Below are 21,089 nucleotides of genomic sequence, written 5' to 3' on the forward strand. Positions count from 1 at the left end.
AGTATTTTAAAGCAAATCACAGATGTATAATATCACCTAGAAATACTTTAAGATGCATCTCTGATGAATGTTTAACATAATAACTCTAAAAAATTGATAATTCTTTAATATAAAATAATATCCAGCCCATATTCAAATTATTAATATTCAGACAAGGCCCATGTATTGCTTTTGACTTTTATGTCTCCTAAGATTTTTAAAACTTCTTTTTTTTTTGAGACAGATTCTTGCTTTGTCACCCAGGCTGGAGTGCAGTGGTACAATCTTGGCTCACTGCAACCTCCGCCTTCTGGGTTCAAGCAATTCTCCTACTTCAGCCTCCTGAGTAGCTGGGATTACAGGCATGTACCATCATGCCTGGCTAGTTTTTGTATTTTTAGTAGAGACGGGATTTCACCACGTTCTCCACTCTGGTCTTGAACTCCTGACCTTGTGATCCTCCCGCCTTGGCCTCCCAAAGTGTTGGGATTCTAGGTGTGAGCCACTGTGCCTGGCCTAAAAACTTTATATTTTATAGTAATGTTTATTTAGATAAAAATTATGAAAATAGTACATATAGTCTTCATCTTAGTTTATACTAATATTAAATCTTACATCACCCTGATACAATGATCAAAACCATGAAATCAACATTGGTACAGTAGTAGTAACTACAGACTGTATTCATTTTCACCAGTCTTTCACCTAATCAACATCTTCTGTTCCTAGATACAATCCCAAATCACATTTAATTGTTATGTCATTCTACTCTGTTATAGTTTCTTAGTTTTTCATTGTCTTTCACGACGTGACAGTTTTGAAGAGTACTGGTCAGGTGTTCTGTAGACTCTTTCTCAGTTGGGGTATGGCTGATGTTTTACCATGATTAGAAGGCGATTGTGCATTTTTGGCAAGAATACCTCAAGTTATGTGCCCTTCTCGGGATACCATATCAGGCAATATAATATTGATATCTTATTTTTGGTGATGTTAACCTTGATCACTTGGCTGATACTAGCTGCCAAGTATCTGCACTGTAAAGTTACTGTTTTTTCCTTTGTTGATGATAAATATTTTGTGGAAATACTTTGAAATGAGGCACCTAGTATTCTGTCTTTCTTCAGACTTTTGTGGATTAATTTCATGTTCACTCGTGAATCTTTCCTTTAGCAATTACTTTGACAAAAAACATTCTTGTGCCCCAGTGATTTTCTGTTGTCCTTAATCTTTTTTACATTAGGGTTATTTTATTTTTACAAGGAGGAGCTGTCTCCTTTTCATTCATTCATGGATTTATTTATTTAGAGACAAAGTCTCGCTCTGTCACCCAGGCTGGAGTGCAGTGACATGATCTTGGCTCACTATAACCTCTGCCTCCCAGGTTCAAGTGATTCTCTACCACGCTTGGGCTGATTTTTGTATTTTTAGTAGAGACTGGGTTTTACCATGTTGGCCAGGCTGGTCTTGAACTCCTGACCTCAGGTGATCTGCCTTCTTTAGCCTCCCACAGTTTTGGGATTACAGGTGTGACACACCGTGCCTGACCTATTTTTTTTTTCTTTTGAAACAAGGTCTTGCTCTGTTGCCCAGGCTGGAATGCAGTGGTGGTGATCATGGCTTGTTGCAGCCTTGACCTCCTATGGTCAAGCGATCCTCCCATTTTAGCCCCCCAGGAAGCTGGGACTATAGATGTGCAACACCACACCTGGCTAAATTTTACATTTTTTGTAGAGATGAGGTCTCACTGTATTGTCCAGGGTAAACTCAGACGCCTGCGCTCAAGTGATCTTCCCACCTCTGTCTCCCAGTGTATTGGGTTTACAGGCGTGGTTTTATAGATATGAGCCACCATGCCCAACCTTTTTATTCATTTATAACAGCATGGGCTCATAGGTGTTCTATGGGTTATATTCCAATGTTATAGTAATTTTATTGCTCAAATTGTTCCATCTTTGGCTATTAGAAGTTCTTTCAGGTGGGCTCATATGCTTTTTTGATATACCTCTCTCCCTGAAGCCCACTTTGAGCACTCTTTAATTTTTTGCACTGAAAGACGCTCCAGGCTTATCTTGTGTTATGTCTGCCACACTGTGGAATTGATCAGTTCTCTAAGGATCCCTGGTTTCTCTCATTAGACTTTATTTTATAACACTGTTTACTTTCCAAAAAAAGTGATTTGCCTCTAGCATATTGTACATTCTGGATTCAGATGATTGCTTCTTGTGTCATTTAACTACTTCTGTCCCTATGGTTCTCAAACTTTGCTGCATATTAGCATTAGCTAGGGAGCTTTAGGAACTTCACATACTCAGGTTTTATCCCACATCAGTTAAATTAGAATCTCAGGACTGAACCCAAACATGAGTGGTTTTTAAAGTTTCCCAGGTTTCCATTATGCAGCCAACTTGAGAACCACTGCTGTGTTTCTAGCTCCTCCCCTTTGCCTGTGGTGGTAGTAAGATCTAGACTAGAGGCTTAATACATTCTTGACATTCTTGTCCAGGTTTTTTTGTTCTTTCTGTTATATCTTGCAAAGATCGAACATTGGATTCAGTTCTCTTCTTGGCTTCAGTGCTGCTTCTTCCATTTTGTACTAGTATATTTTTAACCATGCTCTCTCAGTTCCTCACAATTGCTTCTTGTACCCATTTTCAGGAATCAGTCTGAGATTCTCTTCTTGCTATTCTCTAATTATATTCATGAATGTGCTTTTTTTTTTTTTTTTTTTTTTAATGGTGGCTGCAAAATTACCAACACCTCCCTCCAGACACCTTTTTCAGTGTCTCTCCTTTGACCTACAAGGACAACAAGCACAACACATCTAAAATTGAACTTGCCTTCCTTCAAACCTGCTTGTCTTTTGTTCTTATTTATTTATTCATTCATTCAGCACATATTTATTGACTGTCTGCTGTGGACCAGACCATATTCCAGGAACCAAAGATGCAAAATTGAAGAATAAACTGGCCTCAAGGAGATTTTTGCTTAATGTATTTCCTTCTGTATTCCCCATTTCACTAATGGCATTGGAATCTGCCTGGACAGAGGCCTCTTTGATAGCCCACTCTTCATTTACCATCTCCTGTCAGTTTGCTGTGCTTCACTGATTGTTCTGTGTCATTCTGAATATTGAAAACTCAGCAATACAACTCTACCTTTGAGAGAGCTGGTATGGTCCTTAGAGTAATGCTAAGTAGAAGGTGAATTCTGAACCAACCACTTAGGTCCCTATGCCCCTAAACAGGTGACTAAACCTCGCTTACTCAGCGTGTAAAATTGGAATAATGATCACCACCTCACCGGGTGGTTTGGGAGACTGATGCTGTAACTTGCTCTGCCTCTTCTTGTCCTGGCGAGTAGCACGGCCATCTCTTCAGTTGCAGCATTCCAAAACCTGGACACCATCGTAGAAACTCCCCTTTCGTTATCCTTCCTTCTCATATCTAGTTATTCATTGAGTCCTACTATTTTTTATGTGTAAATATTACTCAGTTATATTTATGTTTAATAGTTTTCAAGACCTCATTTTAAATTACTATTATTATTTTTTGAGCCAGGGTCTTGCTCTGTCACTCAGGCTGAAGTGCAGTGCCACAATCAAGGCTCACTACAGCCTTTAATGTCCAGGTTCAGTTGATCCTCTCACCTTAGCCTCTCGACTAGCTGGGACTGTAGGCACGTGTCACAACACCTGGCTAATTTTTCTACTTTTTTATATAGACAGGGTCTCGCTGTGTTGCCCAGGCTGGTCCTGAACTCCATCTACCTGAGCCTTCCTAAGTGTTGGGATTACAGGAATGAGCCAGTGCACCCAGCTTCAAGCCTTCGTTTTTGCCTATTCAATTGTATGGTTTTGCCTATTCAATTGTAATGGTCTCCTAATTTTTCATCTCCCACCTGACCATATGATCTTTCTAAAGGCCATTTAGTTTTTTCTCTTTGATGCTTTAAACACACTCTAATGGTACCTCATGAAGTCCACAATCCATTGCCTGGCAGTTCTTTTCAACATCTTGCTCTCCTCTTTTTTTCAAATCGTCTTATCTCTTGTTACTCTTCTCTAACAACTTGTATTCTGACTAGGCTTTCCCATTTGTGTTTCCTAGGTTAACTATGCTGCTTCACATCTCTGCACCTTTGCCTGTCTTCTTTCTCCACACTCTGCCTGGCAGGTCTCTTGAGCCATGTTTCAAGGGCCACTTCAAGTCATACCTACCCTGTGGTGCATTTCCATATTTCCCTCAATATGTCCTTTGTCTTTCACTGTGCCATGTACTCATGTTCTATTATAGCATCATTGCATTTATTCACTGCTTGCATTTGCAACCATCTTGATGAAAGCAGCATCTGTTACTCATTTTTTATCATCTTAAAACCCATTATAGTACCTAGCATATAATAAATACTTCTTTTATATCTGATGGACCAATATGTAAAAGTTCTAGAACAGTGATTGGCAGAAAATGAATGTCAGAAGATGCCTTGGTCATGACTCATAATGTTTGTGAAGATATTTAGCACATTGTTTTTCCCAGTTCATGTTAATTTCCCTTGCCAGAATAAAGTATAAATCTTTAGTGAGCTGTTCAAAACCCTTTATGCTCCTGTCCATCTTTCTAGGCTCTTGTCATTTCTCCTTCTTCAAATCATGTTTCCCATCTAACAAGTTTCTGATCTCTATCTCTGGTTGATCCTCAGCCTTTCCTTTTTGTTGGGAATCACTGCGCTAGATACCCACAGTTACTCATGTTCTTAGTGGAGCCACTAAGCAGAAGTAGGCAGAACCGCTGCTGTGAAAACCCTGTTTTCTAGTTTGATTGGACTAATTGTGATAACAACCTTGAACTTTCAATACAAAAATTTTCCCTTTCTCTGTAGCACTTACTTTTCATAATGTACTGTACCACTTACCATATTTTATTTTAGGTGTTATATGTCTGTTACCTACTTAGCATATAAATCATTTGAAGCAAATACTATGTTTTATTTGTCTTTGAAGTTCCAGCACCCAGAATATGAAATGTTTCTTGATTTGAATGAGTGGAGTGATAATGGGTTGCTCAGAAGAGGTCAGTATTTTCTAGGATATTGGGATGTTTTGAATAGCCATTTGAGAAGGCTGCTCTTGGTAAGGAGAATAGTGGGAGGAGTGGAAACAGTCACAGCAGCCAGCTGTTCCCGTTTGTTGAGCACATCTTATATTTAGGCACTTTACATGTACTGTTAACATGTTTAATTATCACAGCAACTTGATGATGTTGGTGCAGTAATTTTCCATCTTTAACAGATGTAGAAACGGAGGCACAGAATGGTTACGTGATTTGTGTGATGTTATGTGGTTTGGGACTGTAGAACTTAAGGCGGTTATCACCGCTGTGCTGTACTGCCTTCCAGTGGAGCTAGAAGATTGGGAACAGTGAGAATACTGGCCCAGTTAGAGCACCATGAGGGTTCAGTGTACTCCAGGCTTCTCAAGAAAGGACTACAGGCTAATGATCTTCTTCCTGACAAGATTTATGACAATGGCTAAGGATAATACTTCTTAAAACTGTAATGTGTATACATGTTACCTGAGGATCTTGTTAACATGCAGATTCTAATTCTATTCTTTTTTTTTTTTTTTTTTTTTGAGACAGAGTTTCACTCTTGTTGCCCAGGCTGGAGTGTAGTGGTGCAATCTTGGCTCACTGCAACCTCCGCCCTCTGGGGTTCAAGCAATTCTCCTGCCTCAGCCTCCCAAGTACCTGGGATTATAAGCATCTGCCACCACGCCTGGCTAATTTTGTATTTTTAGTAGAGATGGGGTTTCTCCATGTTGGTTAGGCTGGCCTCGAACTCCCGACCTCAGGTCATCTGCCTGCCTCGGCCTCCCAAAGGGCCGGGATTATAGTTGTGAGCCACCACATCCGGCCCGACATGCAGATTCTAATACTATAGTCTAAGATGGGACCTGAGAGTCTGCATTTCTAACAAGCTCCTAGGGAAAAACAATGCTGCTTCCCCATGGACTCCATGTTGCATGGCAAGAGTTTGGAAGGTTCAGTCTGAAATATATTTTATATGACACCATTAGATTATCATCTAGAAATTGTAAGAGGTTCTGTACTTTTAATTGGATACATAATTGTGAAGTTGGATGGTATGGAGATACTGAGACTCTAGGCACTAATTCTTTATCCTGGATCTATATTAGAATCCCCGTAGTAGCTATAAAAACTACTAATGCTTAGGCTGTACTTGAGATCAATAAGAATATCTAGTGAATAGGTCTTTATATTTTAAAAAAAAGTCTTCAAGTGATTAGAATGCGCTAAGCAAATAGATTTATTAAAACTCTTTTAGAACCTAGCCTGCTTCCTTGCATGTTAGTCAAGTTTGATGTCTGTGAAATACATTTTGCATCTTCAAAGTTTCTATGCATTGAAAATACCTTAAAATTGCCATAAAGATATGGCTAGAAGTTAAGCAAATCAGGTTTGTCATCATTACAGTGTTTTGATTAAGGCTTATATTATTGGCAGTCTATTGTTCATCTTTTAGGGAATAAGAAAAATAAAAATAATGCTTTTCCTTTTTTTCTTCCTGGTGAGACTGTTCTGAGAATTCTCATTGTACTTTCATAACCCATTTTTTTTCTCTTTCCAACAGGGATTTTTTGCCAGGTGGTAGGAGAGATTATACAGTCCAAGTTCAGTTGAGGTGAGTTTGAAATTTTCTCTTAACTTAATTTTGTGCTTGGTGAATTTTAAAACATATAAGAATGTTTGAGCACACTATTTAAGAATACTTTTTTTCTTTTATTAATACAGACTTTGCCTGGCAGAAACAAGTTGTCCTCAAGAAGATAACTATCCAAATAGTCTATGTATAAAAGTAAATGGGAAGCTATTTCCTTTGCCTGTAAGTTGCCTTTTATTCACCAGATTTGCATATAAGTTTAATACAAACGCTGACAAGGCCTAGAAACAGTGACAACTAAATACTAATGAACAGTTTTAGCCTCCAGATTAAATACTGTTTTCCACTAGAGTGATCCATGGTTTCTTGGATAAATAATAAATGGCTTATTTCAGGTCTGAAGGAGACGGAAAAGATGAGCCTGGAATATCTTTTTTTTTTTAATTAAAGAGACAGGGTCCTGCTGTGTTCCCCAGGCTTGATTTGAACCTCTGGGCTCAAACAATCCTCCTACCTCAGCCTCCTAAGTAGTGAGAACTAAACAGTTGTGCACTACTGTATCTGGCTAGAACCTGGAGCAGCATCTTGCCTAACAAATCAAGGATGCTGTGAAACACTCTTGGGAACATATCAAACAGCATAGTTGAAGGGGAGGACTTGGGCAGTTTCACATACAGGATAGCATGTGTGGGATATCTGGATTAGCTGGGCTTGGCCTGTGGATGACATGGGGAAAGCAGAAGCTGCTGAGAGTGGCTGACTATAGAAATCAAGAATTTCCAGCTCGGGCCTTGATGATGCATTCACTTGTGGTGGTGGGTGGGTGCAATGATAGTTGGTTGACAACTCTTTTAAGCAGTGAGGCAGTATATGGGCTTCAGCACCTAGGATATATACAGTGTGGTTGCATACAGCCTGTTTCTGTCCTAATAGATGGCTTTTGACTCTTCAAATCTTGTTAGTCAAGTCTTAATAAAATAATAAATGTAGAACTGGACTATGTAATGGTTTCCATTGAGGCCTTGAATACATTACTAAATTAGGTACCATTCCATAGAAGGCCAGCAAAGCCATAATCAAAAAAGTAGTACATGACGTTTGTCAAGCACTACAAAGTTGGAGGTATATTTAACTGTAACTGAATCTCTAAGAGAGCAGTGACTCCACCACTATGCCCAGTTGTCATTTCACCAGAGCTGACACTCTTTGCAGCTATTGAGAAAATGGGGAAACTTGTTTAATATCCCTGCTGAACACAAGACTGGGCTCTGGACTAATATATGAGCGATACTCATGAGTAGCTAAGCAAGTCAGGCGATATATATGGTCTATGACTCTGGGCTCTACAGAGCCAAGTGCTCAGAATATTGCCTCAAAGTGAAGAAAGCCATAACCAGGCACTCTTGTCTTGTAGACAGAGGGATCTGACTTCTCTTGGTTGTCAGGTGTCTCATACACAACCTGTGGACTTAGAGACCTGAGAAAATACTTGCTTTGTGAATTTTACAGGGCTTGAGCAACACTGCATCACTGACTGACTCTTTGAAAGATACGTGTGAGACAAATCCGTTGAGACAGTCTGGGAGTGAAGGGTAATTGCAGAGGCTGAGTAGGTATAGTCAGGGAGGATTGCTTATATGGCCCAGACCTGTTTCCCCAGGTGGGACATTTAGTCTCTCAGGTTTCTGGCTACTAGCAACAAGATTCTCAGGAGCTTTTCCCCGCACACCCCCGGCCCCCCCATGGAGTCTTGCTCTGTCACCCAGGTTGGAGGGCAGTAGTGCAATTTTGGCTCACTGCAACTCCACCTCCTGGGTTCAAGCAATTCTCCTGCCTCAGCCTCCTGAGTAGCTGGGATTCTAGGTGCCCCGCCACCAAACACAGCTAATTTTTATATTTTTAGTAAAGACAGAGTTTCACCATGTTGGTTGGCTGGTCTCAAACTCCTGACCTCATGATTCGCCCACCTCAGCCTCCCAAAGTGCTGAGATTACAGATGTGAGCCACTGCATCTGGCAGCTATCTTTTATTTGGATACTTGGCACAAAGATCTGAACCAAGGGAATAAGCAGCCCTACTTGGAGCTGAAAGATACCAGTAGGTAAGCACATGTGTGGGAAAGAAAGCCTAGCAAAATCAGAGATTACAGCACAATGCTGTGCACTTGTCTCATGGCCTTTTCATATCAATTTTTCTTTGCCTTGGATGTGCTAAGATTTCCTTTTTTTTTTTTTCCTTTAAAAAAAAAAAAAAAGGCTCTCAGTCTGTTGCCCAGGCTGCAGTGCAGTGGTGCAATCTCAGCTTACTCTGCAGTCTCAGCCTCCTAGGCTCAAGCGATTCTCCTATCTCTTTTTAGTAGCTAGGACTACAGTGTGCCTGGCTTATTTTTGTAGAGACAGGGTTTCGCCATGTTGCCCAGGCTGGTCTTGAATTCCTGGGCTCAAGCGAGCCACATACCTTGGTTTCTCAAGGTGTTGGGATTGCCGGGGTGAGCCACTGCACCTGGCTGGTAAGATCTTTGACCTTTGACACTCATTGCTATTTGCCCCTCCCATTATCTATGATGAAAGATAAGACTATGGAGAGCTTTTTGGTGTCTGTGGACTCACCTCGGAGACTTATCGTGTATCATCATGTGACTGTGCCAGTGATGGGAGCTGCGTCTGAAATGTGTGAGGCTGTGCCTAAACTCTTTGGCATTGCTATGGAAAATATGGTGGCTACAGATGTGTAAACATAGAAGTTACACAGAATTTCCAAATGGACCAGTCAGTGTCACATTTTGGGATGATACCTTCCTGTAGGAGGTCTACAGCACCACTACTGATGGCTTAGAGTTTGTCACTCTTTCAGTTCTTTTGAGGGAGAGAAAATTAGGCAATTGAGTACTTCCTGTGGAGCACTGTTACTCAGTTACTGCTGACTTCTGTCCCAAAGCACCCACTAACCCTTGATTACTTGTATTAGGCAATTTGTGAACATGCTGACTGCCACCTAAAGCACCCTTTGTCTGATGAGTCTGACATCCCTGGAGCCAGGGTCCTGTAGCATTTGCTCCATGGGCAGTTGTGAAGGAGGTGAAGAAATGGAGCACTGAGAGAAAGGCAAAGACATACTTCAAAAACAGAAGGCAGTGGGGAGGACTTGCCTGACCGTGATAGAGCCATCCCAAAGAAAATCAGATGGCTGCCTTTCCCAAATAGCCTTTTTACCCTAGCACTGCCCAGCCCCCCCACCCCACCCCCACCCAAGTCCTATAGACCAGCTGAAAGAAATTCACGTGCTTCTGATGGAAGACATCTTAAACCACCTCTTGATCCACAATTGCTATTGATTGGAATAATGAAATATGGAGTCTTTATTAATGTTAAACAAGATTCTACAGTTTTTAAGAATTACATGAGCATGCCTTGGCCTCAGAAGAAAGCTCCTATGGGCCTATAGGAGTTTATTGAACTCTTGCCACCATAGAGAGCCTCAGGGACTTTGTTCCAGTTTTAAGAAGCACCAACAAGCCACAAAAGAAGTTTGATAGGTGTTCCTTGCCCATGATCCTGGTGTGTTGAACCATGAATTCTGGAGGGATAAGCTTGAAACAGTTATGAATTGTCCATTAAAGCTCTGAATATGGTTGCATTTGTCTGTGTCCTGGATGAAGTCCTTATGTGTATGATATTACTGTAATATCCAGTCTTTATGGACCTGTGGCAGTTGACCACTATACTGCATGTACAAAGTAAACATAGGAATGGGAAACAGTATTATTTTGAAAATGGTATCATGTCCCTAGACTGTTAAGGATCAAATAGTGATGCAAGCAGCATATGTGCTTTTTTACCTACATCAAGATGATGAGTTTTACAAAACACCTTCATGCATTCGTTTTCCAGCTTCCCTTGGTGGAGGGAAGACAGCAGCTCATAGCAGGGCTTGTGGGATGGTGACATGTAGCGTGGACAGACAAGAAGTTGCTGAAGAGACCATCTCCCATCTTTGACTCCAAGGGCTGCGAGTGTACAGACTGACAGCCAGATGAGAACATTTTGTTTTTAATGGGCACAGGAAAGAAAAAGGCCCTCTTTGCTTAGGGAGTTATTTTAAGAAGCTGAATTATTTTTCTTTTGAACAATTTGTGAGAAATGTCTGTAAAACCTGTGTAGCTCTAAGATTGATGGAAGGAAGAAGGGTTTACAAGAATATCTCTTTGAAAGATCCCAAAGAGTAGAGAGGATATGTACTGTAATTCAGCTGGCAGTAATCTCCAAGTAGTTCCTTTTCGTGCAGCCAGAAGACTTATCAGTACTGGCCCCCTTCTCCTAATAAATTCTGTTTCTGAGCTCATGGATTTATGTTTCCTGATGCTGTGTGTTAGTCACCCTGATGGCTGCCTCATGGTAAATCTCAACTGACATAAACTCACCATTTCTTCTTTTAAAACACATGCTTGTGTCCACACTCACCCCAGTTTGAAGAAGCACCTCTTTACCAGAGAAGGGATAATTTTGACATTGGAAAGAATAATGACTGTAGTAGACTCAAAACTATCAAATATGTAAGTGTGTTTATAATAATTATACTAAAATAAACCACTGGAGGTTGCACTAATTTACTGCTCTGAAGGTTGATGAAGAAAGGAATCATTCATTTCAAGGTGACCAGCTGTTGATGTGGTCAAGCCCTTTATGGAAACATTTTGGCTAATATAATCACAAGGGTAATAGAACTAGAAAATCATTATTCCACAATTCATAATCCTATAATGGATCTAGGGTAGCTATCATCAGTGGATGCCAAAGCTTGATGGGTAACTTTATAGTGGCGGGATCAGGCTGACATCCCCTGAACTCCTGATCAATCTTGACATCACTGAAAACAGGGCAAACAACCTTCTGTGCCTTATAATGTGGTACCATATGAAGTATGCAACATTTTCTGCGAAGTTTTCATGTCTAAAAATTTGAGCCACAATTTAATCAAGATTGTTTAACTGTTGGTTTTAAAAATACAAAAATATATGTGGGAAGTAAAGCAACAAAACCTTATACTTCGAGGAAGCAGTATACCTAATCTAGAATGTGAAGTCATTGCTTAGGTCAAAAGTCCTGGTTTGTCCAATAGTACAACAGCATTGGGGAAAAGTGTGAGTGAGTGGAGATGGTGGGGGTTATGTTTATAGAATAAAGGAGACTTCAGAGACATAATTAAGTGCAGTGTAGGGCTCTAGTTTGAACTCTGAGTCAAGCTGTAAAAGGACATCTTTACTAAACTATATTTGGATAAAACAGAAAATATATCTGAGATTTGCTTTAAAATAATCAGGAGTGGGTAGAGTAGGTAGAGATTGTTCATGGGTAAGTAAATTACTGAACTGATAGCTATATGTGTATTATACTTTTTTCTCTACTTTTGTATATGTTTGAAATTTGCAGTAATAAAAAGATGAAAAGAAATTTTGAGGTAGCTGGGAAATCTGAATTGAAAGACAAGGTATTAAGTGATTTTTTTTTTTTTAAGGTGGGGTTTTACCATGTTGGTCAGGCTGGTCTTGAACTCCCGACCACAGGTGATCTGCCCGCCTTGGCCTCCAAAGTGCTTGGATTACAGGTGTGAGCCACCACGTCCGGCCATGGTATTAGGTGATTTTTAAAAATTGTGGTTATTTTTGTGGGGTTGTAATACTGTGGGTTTTTTTTTTTTTTTAATGTCTTATTAGAAATGCATGTTAAATATCTGTGGGTTAAATGACATGTCTAGAATTTGAATTTAAATACTCAAGGGCATAAGGAAATGTGTGTATTTTAGGGCAGATTGACTTTGGGGTCAGAAGCATTTGAAACAAGATTGGCAGCTTGTTGATAATTATTGAACCTGATTGGTGGGTTCTTGCTATTTGTTCCTTTCTTGTGTATGTTTGAAAATTTCTGTAAAGTAAAAAAGTAAATCTGTGTTGTAAGTATTCAGGTAGTAGTGGTAATTGGAAAACTTGGAGGAAAACGTTAAAGTACAATAACTGTGGATGACTTTTGTCATAGCTGCAAGTAAGGTAAGATGTCATCAGAGCATGAAATATAAAAAATTCTTTGTGTCATAGGACCGCCTTCTGCTGGTGCTGTACAGTGGCCTTTGCTCAGAAAGCTTGTAGATTTGCTCCACTGGTTCCCTGTCACATAAACTTGACTTTATTTTTGCTTTAATATGGAAAGTTGTTAGAAATATGTGTGAAGGCTAAAATTTGTTTTATAAAATTCCAACTATTAATATATTCTCAATAACCGGGAAATTGATGGTTGGGTAGGGGTGATACTGATGGTTAGAAATAGAATACAAGTTAACAGATAATTCATAATTATCAGTAAAGTCACACAACTCAAGTGGGATACAGGATAGATTGAAAACACTTTACACTGAGCAAGACTAATATGATTCTGAATTTACTAAAATTTCATTCTTACATTGGCTGTTATTCTCCCTGCTTTGCCATCCTTTTCTATTGTGTCAGAATGTCTTATGTCTTAAATTCTAATTTCCAGAGTGTGTATTTTAGTTTATGAGTTATTTTTATCCTCCTGGCAGACCCTGTATCGTCATTTTTAATTGTTTAACCTACCAGTGAACATACCAGCAATTATCTTCCAGGCCCAAAACAGGCAAAAGTTTCGTTCAAAATTGCCTAGATACTGGTATTGATATTCCTTGTGCTTATCGCTCATTGAATCAACTCCTAGAGTCTGTATAAGGGGACTTTTCTTAGGAGTTGTGGTATTTTATTTTGTTTTGTTTTGTTTTGTTTTCTTTTCTTTTTTCTTTTCTTTTCTGAGCAACTTTTTTTTTGTTTCTACTTGAGCAACTTAAGATGGGCATAACCTTCCTACATAACACACACACTCACACATACACACACACACTCTTATCTGTTTCATTTCTATATTATAATGCAAGTTATTTAAGTACTCTGTCTTTTACTCTCCTGCTCAAACTTTTTAGTGATTTTCAAAATTTGTTGCAAGCTATAGATTACACATTATCAGGTAGACTCTCACTTAATAATCACTGCCTTCATCTTATGAGACAGTAAAGGGTGTTCCCAGGTTGTGGTAAACAGGGTGTGTTCCTCTGCCATGTGATACTACCAGTACTATTTTTCATTAGTCTTAAGGTGCAGATTTTAGCATTGCTGAAATCCAGAAGTGTATTAAAATTGCCGGTGACCAGGTGTCAGCTGTGATGTATTATCATCGCCTGCACTTGTACAACTTTGATGTTATTGCCATGGCATGACTGGTTAGCTGTACCACCTTGGCATTTCAGTTAACAGATAATTTAAGGACATTTCGAGAAAGAAGTATGAATCCTGGCTGTTGTCTGAAAACTTTTTATTGATGCATTCCCATAAGATCCAGATCGTATCCCCATTAACACATCCAGTTAAGGGTGTCAGTGACTTACAGAGAAATCTGAGACGTTAGTGGAATGGAATACAGTTTTAAAAGAGACTTTCTCTCTAAAGTTCCTGCTTGCACATAGGAGAGTGTCATGTGGAAAAATGTGTGCATTAATGACTGAGAGAAAAGTAATTCAGAAGATTCTTCTGTACAAAAGGGAATATGTTAATTCATTTTGCTTACATTTCTTTGCCATATATACAGAAATAAGTAATGATGCTTTCTCATTAGCACATAATTAAATTACATCAATGACATCTTAGCATGTGAAATATGGTACCTAATTTTCAATATGTAGATCATTTTGGAGCTAAGACATTTTAATTTTTTCAAAAAATGTATGATTTTGGTTTTGAAATACCAGTGCGAAGTCTTGTGGTAATTGATAATTGGATATACATCTAATCAGAAATGAGTACAGTTGCTATTTAAAGCAAACCTTGATGACCAGATAAAAGTAGGTTAAAGCATGAATAGCAGTATTATGGTAGCCATCAAACTAATTTAATGACAATTAAAATGTTGATTATCCTTATTTGTTAACTTGACCTGGTTTAAAAGATTACCATTTCTGTTCCACCCGGAGAAAGGGCAGGGGAAAGTATTTTTATCATTCACCAGATTTTACAAAGGAAATTCGTTAGTTTGTTATTTCTCTCCCCACAATTTCCAGTTTGCTTTCTGTTTTTCCCACCCCTGATATATGAAAGTATTTTGAATGGGGACTGCTAAGGATGAATCATTACAAAAAGTTGTGATTTTGTCTGTAAAGCCTGGTGTCCTGTAAAAAAGGAAAAGGATTCATAGCTAATGTGGCAAGATGCCAGCATCTTTAATTTTAATGATGGAACATGGATTTGTTTTTTCCTACATCTCTGGACTTGTGAAATATTTTATAACTTTTTTTCAAAGGCTATTTTCCTATTTTGGTTGATAATCATAATAAGGGCTATATGATTTTCAGGCTAAAATAAAAATAGTGTAACTGAAATTGGGCAGGATCCTGTATCTATCTTGGAGAAAATGTTTAATTTCTGCAGATAATTTGAAATAATTTTTCTCTCCTACGGTTGTAGGGCTACGCACCACCACCTAAAAACGGGATTGAACAGAAGCGACCTGGACGCCCCTTGAATATTACATCTTTAGTTAGGTTATCTTCAGCTGTGCCAAACCAAATTTCCATTTCTTGGGCATCAGAAATTGGGAAGGTAAAGACTCTCCCTTTTACGTAGCAGGACAGTGACCCTGCTGGGGGTTGACTTACTGTGTTTTTTCTTAGGCTTTTGGCTCCAGCTCTTTTTGTTTTCAGATTGTAATCTCTAAAAAGCAATAATTTTCAGTTCAGAGGCAACAGTGTGGAGATTCTTAAAGTTAAAAACTTTAACTCTGAGCTTTCCTGAATATCATCTCTTTATTTTCCTGGAAAGAAAATATGCATATTTATATTTCTGAAGGTAATGGTTTAACCACAGTTGTGTGTATGTTTGTGTTTAAGTAGTGTTTTAATAAAATAGAGGCTTTGGATGATAAATATTTATGAAGAGGAACAAAGAAAGCTTTATCAGTTTTGGGGAGAAATGGTTAAATGTACACATGTTGTGATTAGAAATAATCTGTTTTAGCCTTTATATAAACAACTGATATCTCAGATAACATGTGATTATCTTGTATAAAAATATTTACTTAGAATTATAATATTTTCTTTAAACCTTCAGGTTGATGAACTTTCTGCCGATTTTTGGTCTTATAATAAATTATGTCAATTATGAGATACCAGTTAATACAACAAGGAATTTACGTTTTAGAATTACTTGCTTATATAACTAAAATAATGAATAGAAAAGAGAGTTCAGTTAATTTCTGACTGTCAGCTTCAATGTTACTATTACATGAAGCATCAGTTTCAGTGTTCCTGTTACATGTTCCTAAATGGAATAATATTCCTGTTTTATGGATGGAGAAATTGAGGTACTTTACAGACAGTGGAATAAATGATTATAGACATTGAAAACTTGGCAGTTTTGCCATATAATGGCAATAATACTCTTTCCTTATAATTAAAATGATTAATTGACCTAACATTTGTACCATAAGTTGGGCATTTAGAGATTTAAAATAATATTTAAAATATTTAAAATACTAGGTTTGGCAACTTTTAAAAGTTTTATGTTTATTGTAGAATCAATTGAATGAATATATTTAATAAAATGGGAAGATAGGTTGTTTTAGCATTTATGTAAAATTATATGTCTCTTCGTAGCTCTGTAAATAGCTAATGAAGGTTCCTTTGTGCCAGATCTAAGAGATAGAGGATTGGATGCTGTTGTTTTCTGGCCTTGACTTTTCAATTTTTTCATTTCTTCATGTGCCTAACATACTATAGTAGCTGCTGCTTGTCAGTAAAATACCCACTTGGGATATAGGAGTTAATTTATCAAAGCTTTCCTCAGAAGAAAGCTGATACCTGGTTCATTTGAGTGATTTACTCAAAGGCCATGTAGCAGGTAGTCTCTTCTGCCAGAATTAGAACTTTGAAACTCTGGGTTTGAAGTACTAATTCAGACCACTGGCATTTGAAATTTGTTTCTGCAGTGGAACTCCGCTTTTAAGTGAAAATATGAGAGCCCTGTTATATAAAATCGATAAAAGCAGAATGATTTTGTTTAGCAAGATTCTGGTTAGTCATAGGAGAGTGAATTTTCAGGGTGGCCCCTAAGGTCCCAGTTTTGCTAAATCAGAACCATAGTTTAGAAACTATTGATCTGACCTATGTTCCCATACGAGCGGATGTTTTGAAATGGTAAATGATCAAGAAATACCTTTAAAATGATTGAATGTTTATTTTCCTGAAGTAGCTTGGTTGATTTTGTCCCCTTTGCAGTCATTGACCATTCCATGGAAGTTATTTTGAGTGTTATTTTTGGAAATCAGGGCTTCTTAAATAAGCCTTTTATGTAAATAAAGAGAATATTATCTCTCATCTTTAATGCAGGTTTCTTTTTGTTTGTAGAATTACTCCATGTCTGTATATCTTGTACGACAGCTTACGTCAGCCATGTTATTACAGAGATTAAAAATGAAAGGTATTAGAAACCCTGATCATTCCAGAGCACTAAGTAAGTAATGTTTATAAGACCAAGCATTTTTTTAAAAAAAAGATCGAGCATATGAGATGCTTTAATGCTTTGAATATTGCTCACATCAACATTTATGTTACTATATATTTGTTAGCTCACATACATAGCAATTTATATACGTTACTGGGTATGTAAAATTATAGACACATTATCATGTACATAGTAGTTTTAATTGTCAAAGAAAGTAGAATTTTTTTTTTTTTTTTTTTTGAGACGGAGCTTTGCTCTTGTTGCTCAGGCTGGAGTGTAATGGTCCGATCTCAGCTCACTGCAACCTCTGCCTCCCAGGTTCAAGCGATTCTCCTGCCTCAGCCTCCCGAGTAGCTGGGATTACAGGCATGTGCCACCATGTTCGGCTAATTTTGTATTTTTTAGTAGAGACGGGGTTTCTCCATGTTGGTCAGGCTGGTCTCAAACTCCTGACCTTAGGTAATCCACCCACCTCAGCCTCCCAAAGTGTTGGGATTACAGGTGTGAGCCATTGATAGTTTTATCTTTTCTGTTTACAAATTTAATAATTGCTGGAAACAATATTGTCTAATAAAAACTGTGGTGACTGTGTGTTGGAAAAGCTTTGAAGCTCAGGGTACTGCTGCATTCCAGCTTCCTCTTCTAATTGTTGTTCTTAAGTGTTAGCTTTCTATTTTGAAAGTATTACTTACCAGCAGTTTTACTTTTAAAAAAATTTTAAGAATTTAAACAAATAATTTGCATGTTCATAACTCTTTAACCTATATTGGGAGTGCAACTGTGTTTTTTTAACACATTAATATTTAACAGTTTAAGATGCTGTATATTTCTATAATTTAGTTTCTTTGTCACCATTAATTTTTTTTAATTTTAATTTTTCTTTTCTCTTCTGTATAAAGTAAAGGAAAAACTTACTGCGGATCCTGATAGTGAAATCGCTACAACTAGCCTTCGGGTATCGTTGATGTGCCCCGTAAGTAAAGCAACAAAACATTCTGGGGAATTTAACTTTTTAAAAATTATAAACTTTCCTATAAAAGTAAGTTTGTCAGTGAATGCTATATTATGATAGAAGTCTGACCTTTTGTCTTTTCCCGTTAAGGAATCTTCATGATTGAGTCACAATTCTTTGTATTGTTTGGGCAAGAAGGAAGATAGCTTTAGGCTCAATGTAGTCTGTTATAATTAATGTTGTAGATAATCCACAGCTAGTAATAAAACTATATTAAGAGCTGGCTCCTTTTGTCAGAATATAAATGATACTGAAAAATAGCAATAAAGTGACTAGGGCCTCATAAATACTAATTGATGGTGTTGGTTTAGTGAGTTAGGATGTGTAGGATGTCTTTGTAATGTTCGTTTAAATTGCACAATAATTTTTATTTTATATCTCCTTACATAGAAACTATGAGGGAGAAATCAGTCAGCAACTCTCAGATCCTCCTGTGCGCTTGCCACTGAGCTAATTGTGGGAGAAAATATTGAGGCTTACTTGGAATGTTAATAATTGAGTTTGAAAAATAAAACCAACTCCAGTAACAATGGAGCAGACTTCACTTACAGTTAGGCTATTATAGTACCAAGAAGACATGGGAGGGGTCAGGAGCAGTGAATGAATTGGAGGGGAACCTTTTCCAGTTTAGAAGAGCTTAATGAGAAAAGTCATGGAATCAGGTATTTATGATGTAGTTTTGTGGGCATTTGATGACTACCCACCATTTTGATAAATGGTGTCAGAAAGAAAAGAGAATGATTTGTTGAGTTTCCACAGTATATTCTTTATTTAACTGTCTCAGCAAACCTGTGTGGAGGAGTTGTCTTCATTTGTAGATGAAGAAACAGAGACTGAATGAGGTTGGCTAACCCAAATTACACGGTGGTAGAACAAAGATCAGGATTCTGGTGTTCTGACATTCCTGTTCTCCTTCCAATATACCATGCTGCCAGACTGGTATATAAATGTCCTGATTACAAGTATATTTCTTTTATTCTGGAAAGTGGTATTTGTACATCTTTTTTTGAAGCTTTACTTTTTTTTAATCTTCATTAACTTAAACATGTGAACTTGCCTTTATTAAAATAGAATTTTTGGATATCAGGATTGCTTGGATACTGGGAACCTGCGCTTATCAAACGCAGGGAAGAGGACCGGAAAGCCCTGAGGGTGGCGGCAGAGGCTCTAGGAGGCATGTGGGAGGATCCACAACCTCCTCTGAGCACAAGCTCTATGCAGACCTTCAGGCATGAGTTTTTTTCAGTGTCTTCATGTTATCTTTTTCTTCTCTCTCATATTAAAATTGATAATAGATTGAAACAAGTGAAATTGCCTTTTTGTTGGTTAAAAAACAGTTGGATATTGACCATTTTTTATGATGTAACTGTAGTATGTTCAAACATTAATTGCCAGCTCAATTCCACATACAGTCACTATATGCAGAGGGAACTCTTGTCACCATCATGTTTTAGATGTCAAACCATTGTATCAGGAAGAAAGTCTTCTACACAACTTAGTTTTACAGTTGTGTAGTGCCATTTTCTTAGAATCTTTAAATTTTTTTTTCTTCATACACATGGCTATTCTACATAAGAGCAACCAAAACAAAATGCAATGGCTAAACATACTAAAGGATTCTCAGGCTTTTTGGGGTTTTTTTTTGAGACAGGGTCTCTGTCTCCCATGCTGGAGCACAGTGGTGTGATCATGGCTCACTGCAGCTTCGAGTTCCTGGGCTCGAGATCTTCCTTTCTCGGCCTCTTGAGTATTAGGAACTACCGCCATACACCACCACACCTAGCTAATTTTGTTGTCTTTTGTAGAGATGGGATTTCACCATGTTCCCCAGGCTGGTCTCAAATTCCTGACCTCAAGCGATCTGCCCACCATGGCCTCCCAAACTGCTGGGTTAACAGGCATGAGCCATCTTGCCCAGCCAAACTTTAAATAATAGTGAAAGTAATGTATCACAGAGGTTAGGATTCCTTCTATGTAAGAATAGGGAGCAGTTCCTTTCAAACATAACAATTTTAAGAAAATTGACTTTTCAATTATTTGAAGAAATGAAGTAACAGATCAAATAGGCTTTTGAAATCTTGTTTTATGTTTCTTAAATGTCTTTTTCTCTCTGCTTAGAAGTGACAAAAACTCTATTTGTGAGACTGTCTTTTGAGCTTTTCCTCAGGGTTCATTCTACCTGATCTTTTCAGTGCATTTTCTTGGAAAAGAATGAATGGTACTCCTTGGGCTATAGTAGTACTATTAACATAAGTTGGGTAGCTAAACTATAATATGTGGTATATTTAATTAGAATACAAAACAGGTGTTTTTATTAGATTTGGTGGATGGATGACACAAGTTAGATGATGAAAGCAGTTTTTGAGTCAGTCCTATTATCAGTTGGAGAAAGCAGAATGGAGTCCAGCCAGTTAACAATGGAGATAACATGGGATCTGCTGCAGTAATGGGAAATGGAGAAGGAAAAAAAATATCCCAGAATCCCAGGCACTTGGATAAGAAGTTAACCCTGGGTTATTTGGCAAAACCAAGAGAAACTAATAGCATAGGGTGATAGAGAAGAAACGTTTATTGCATTTCACAATATTTTTGTAAAGTGATTTGCAGTAGAAGTGAGTCTGAGTAGTCGGAGCAAATTCTAAAACCTCTGTCCTTGGAACTAAAAGAAGGTAATATCACAGTAGTTTTATTGAAGAGGTATCTAATTGAGTGTGCATAATCATATTCCTGAACGCAGTATCTGAATTTTACATGGGAGTTTGACTTTGGTGATTTCAGCTAGTGATTTTCAATCTGTCCTGCAGAGGTGGGCTAGGTAGCTGGGGAATAGAAAAAGAAAGCTAGGTTTGATTTTATCTCTTGAGATTC

The 21,089-nt window shown here is 38.0% G+C and overlaps 1 protein-coding gene across 12 annotated transcripts in view; it reads left to right on the top strand.

The window, feature by feature from the left end:
• PIAS2 (protein inhibitor of activated STAT 2) overlaps positions 1-21,089 on the top strand; it is a 171,281-nt gene that overhangs the window by 66,167 nt on the left and 84,025 nt on the right. For all 12 annotated transcript variants that reach the window (XR_005200443.1, XR_001825577.2, XM_017529695.2 and 9 more), the window contains 5 exons: positions 6,628-6,678; positions 6,789-6,879; positions 15,176-15,310; positions 17,113-17,218; positions 18,109-18,182. Coding sequence is in view for 10 of the 12 variants with exons in the window: in XM_017529695.2 (XP_017385184.1) it covers positions 6,628-6,678; positions 6,789-6,879; positions 15,176-15,310; positions 17,113-17,218; positions 18,109-18,182 (457 nt within the window). In the remaining 2 variants the exon portion in view is untranslated. The remainder of the gene's footprint in view (positions 1-6,627; positions 6,679-6,788; positions 6,880-15,175; positions 15,311-17,112; positions 17,219-18,108; positions 18,183-21,089) is intronic.

Source organism: Cebus imitator, unplaced genomic scaffold, assembly GCF_001604975.1.
Source record: "Cebus imitator isolate Cc_AM_T3 unplaced genomic scaffold, Cebus_imitator-1.0 Scaffold60, whole genome shotgun sequence".
In the NCBI taxonomy this organism is placed as follows: domain Eukaryota; kingdom Metazoa; phylum Chordata; class Mammalia; order Primates; family Cebidae; genus Cebus; species Cebus imitator.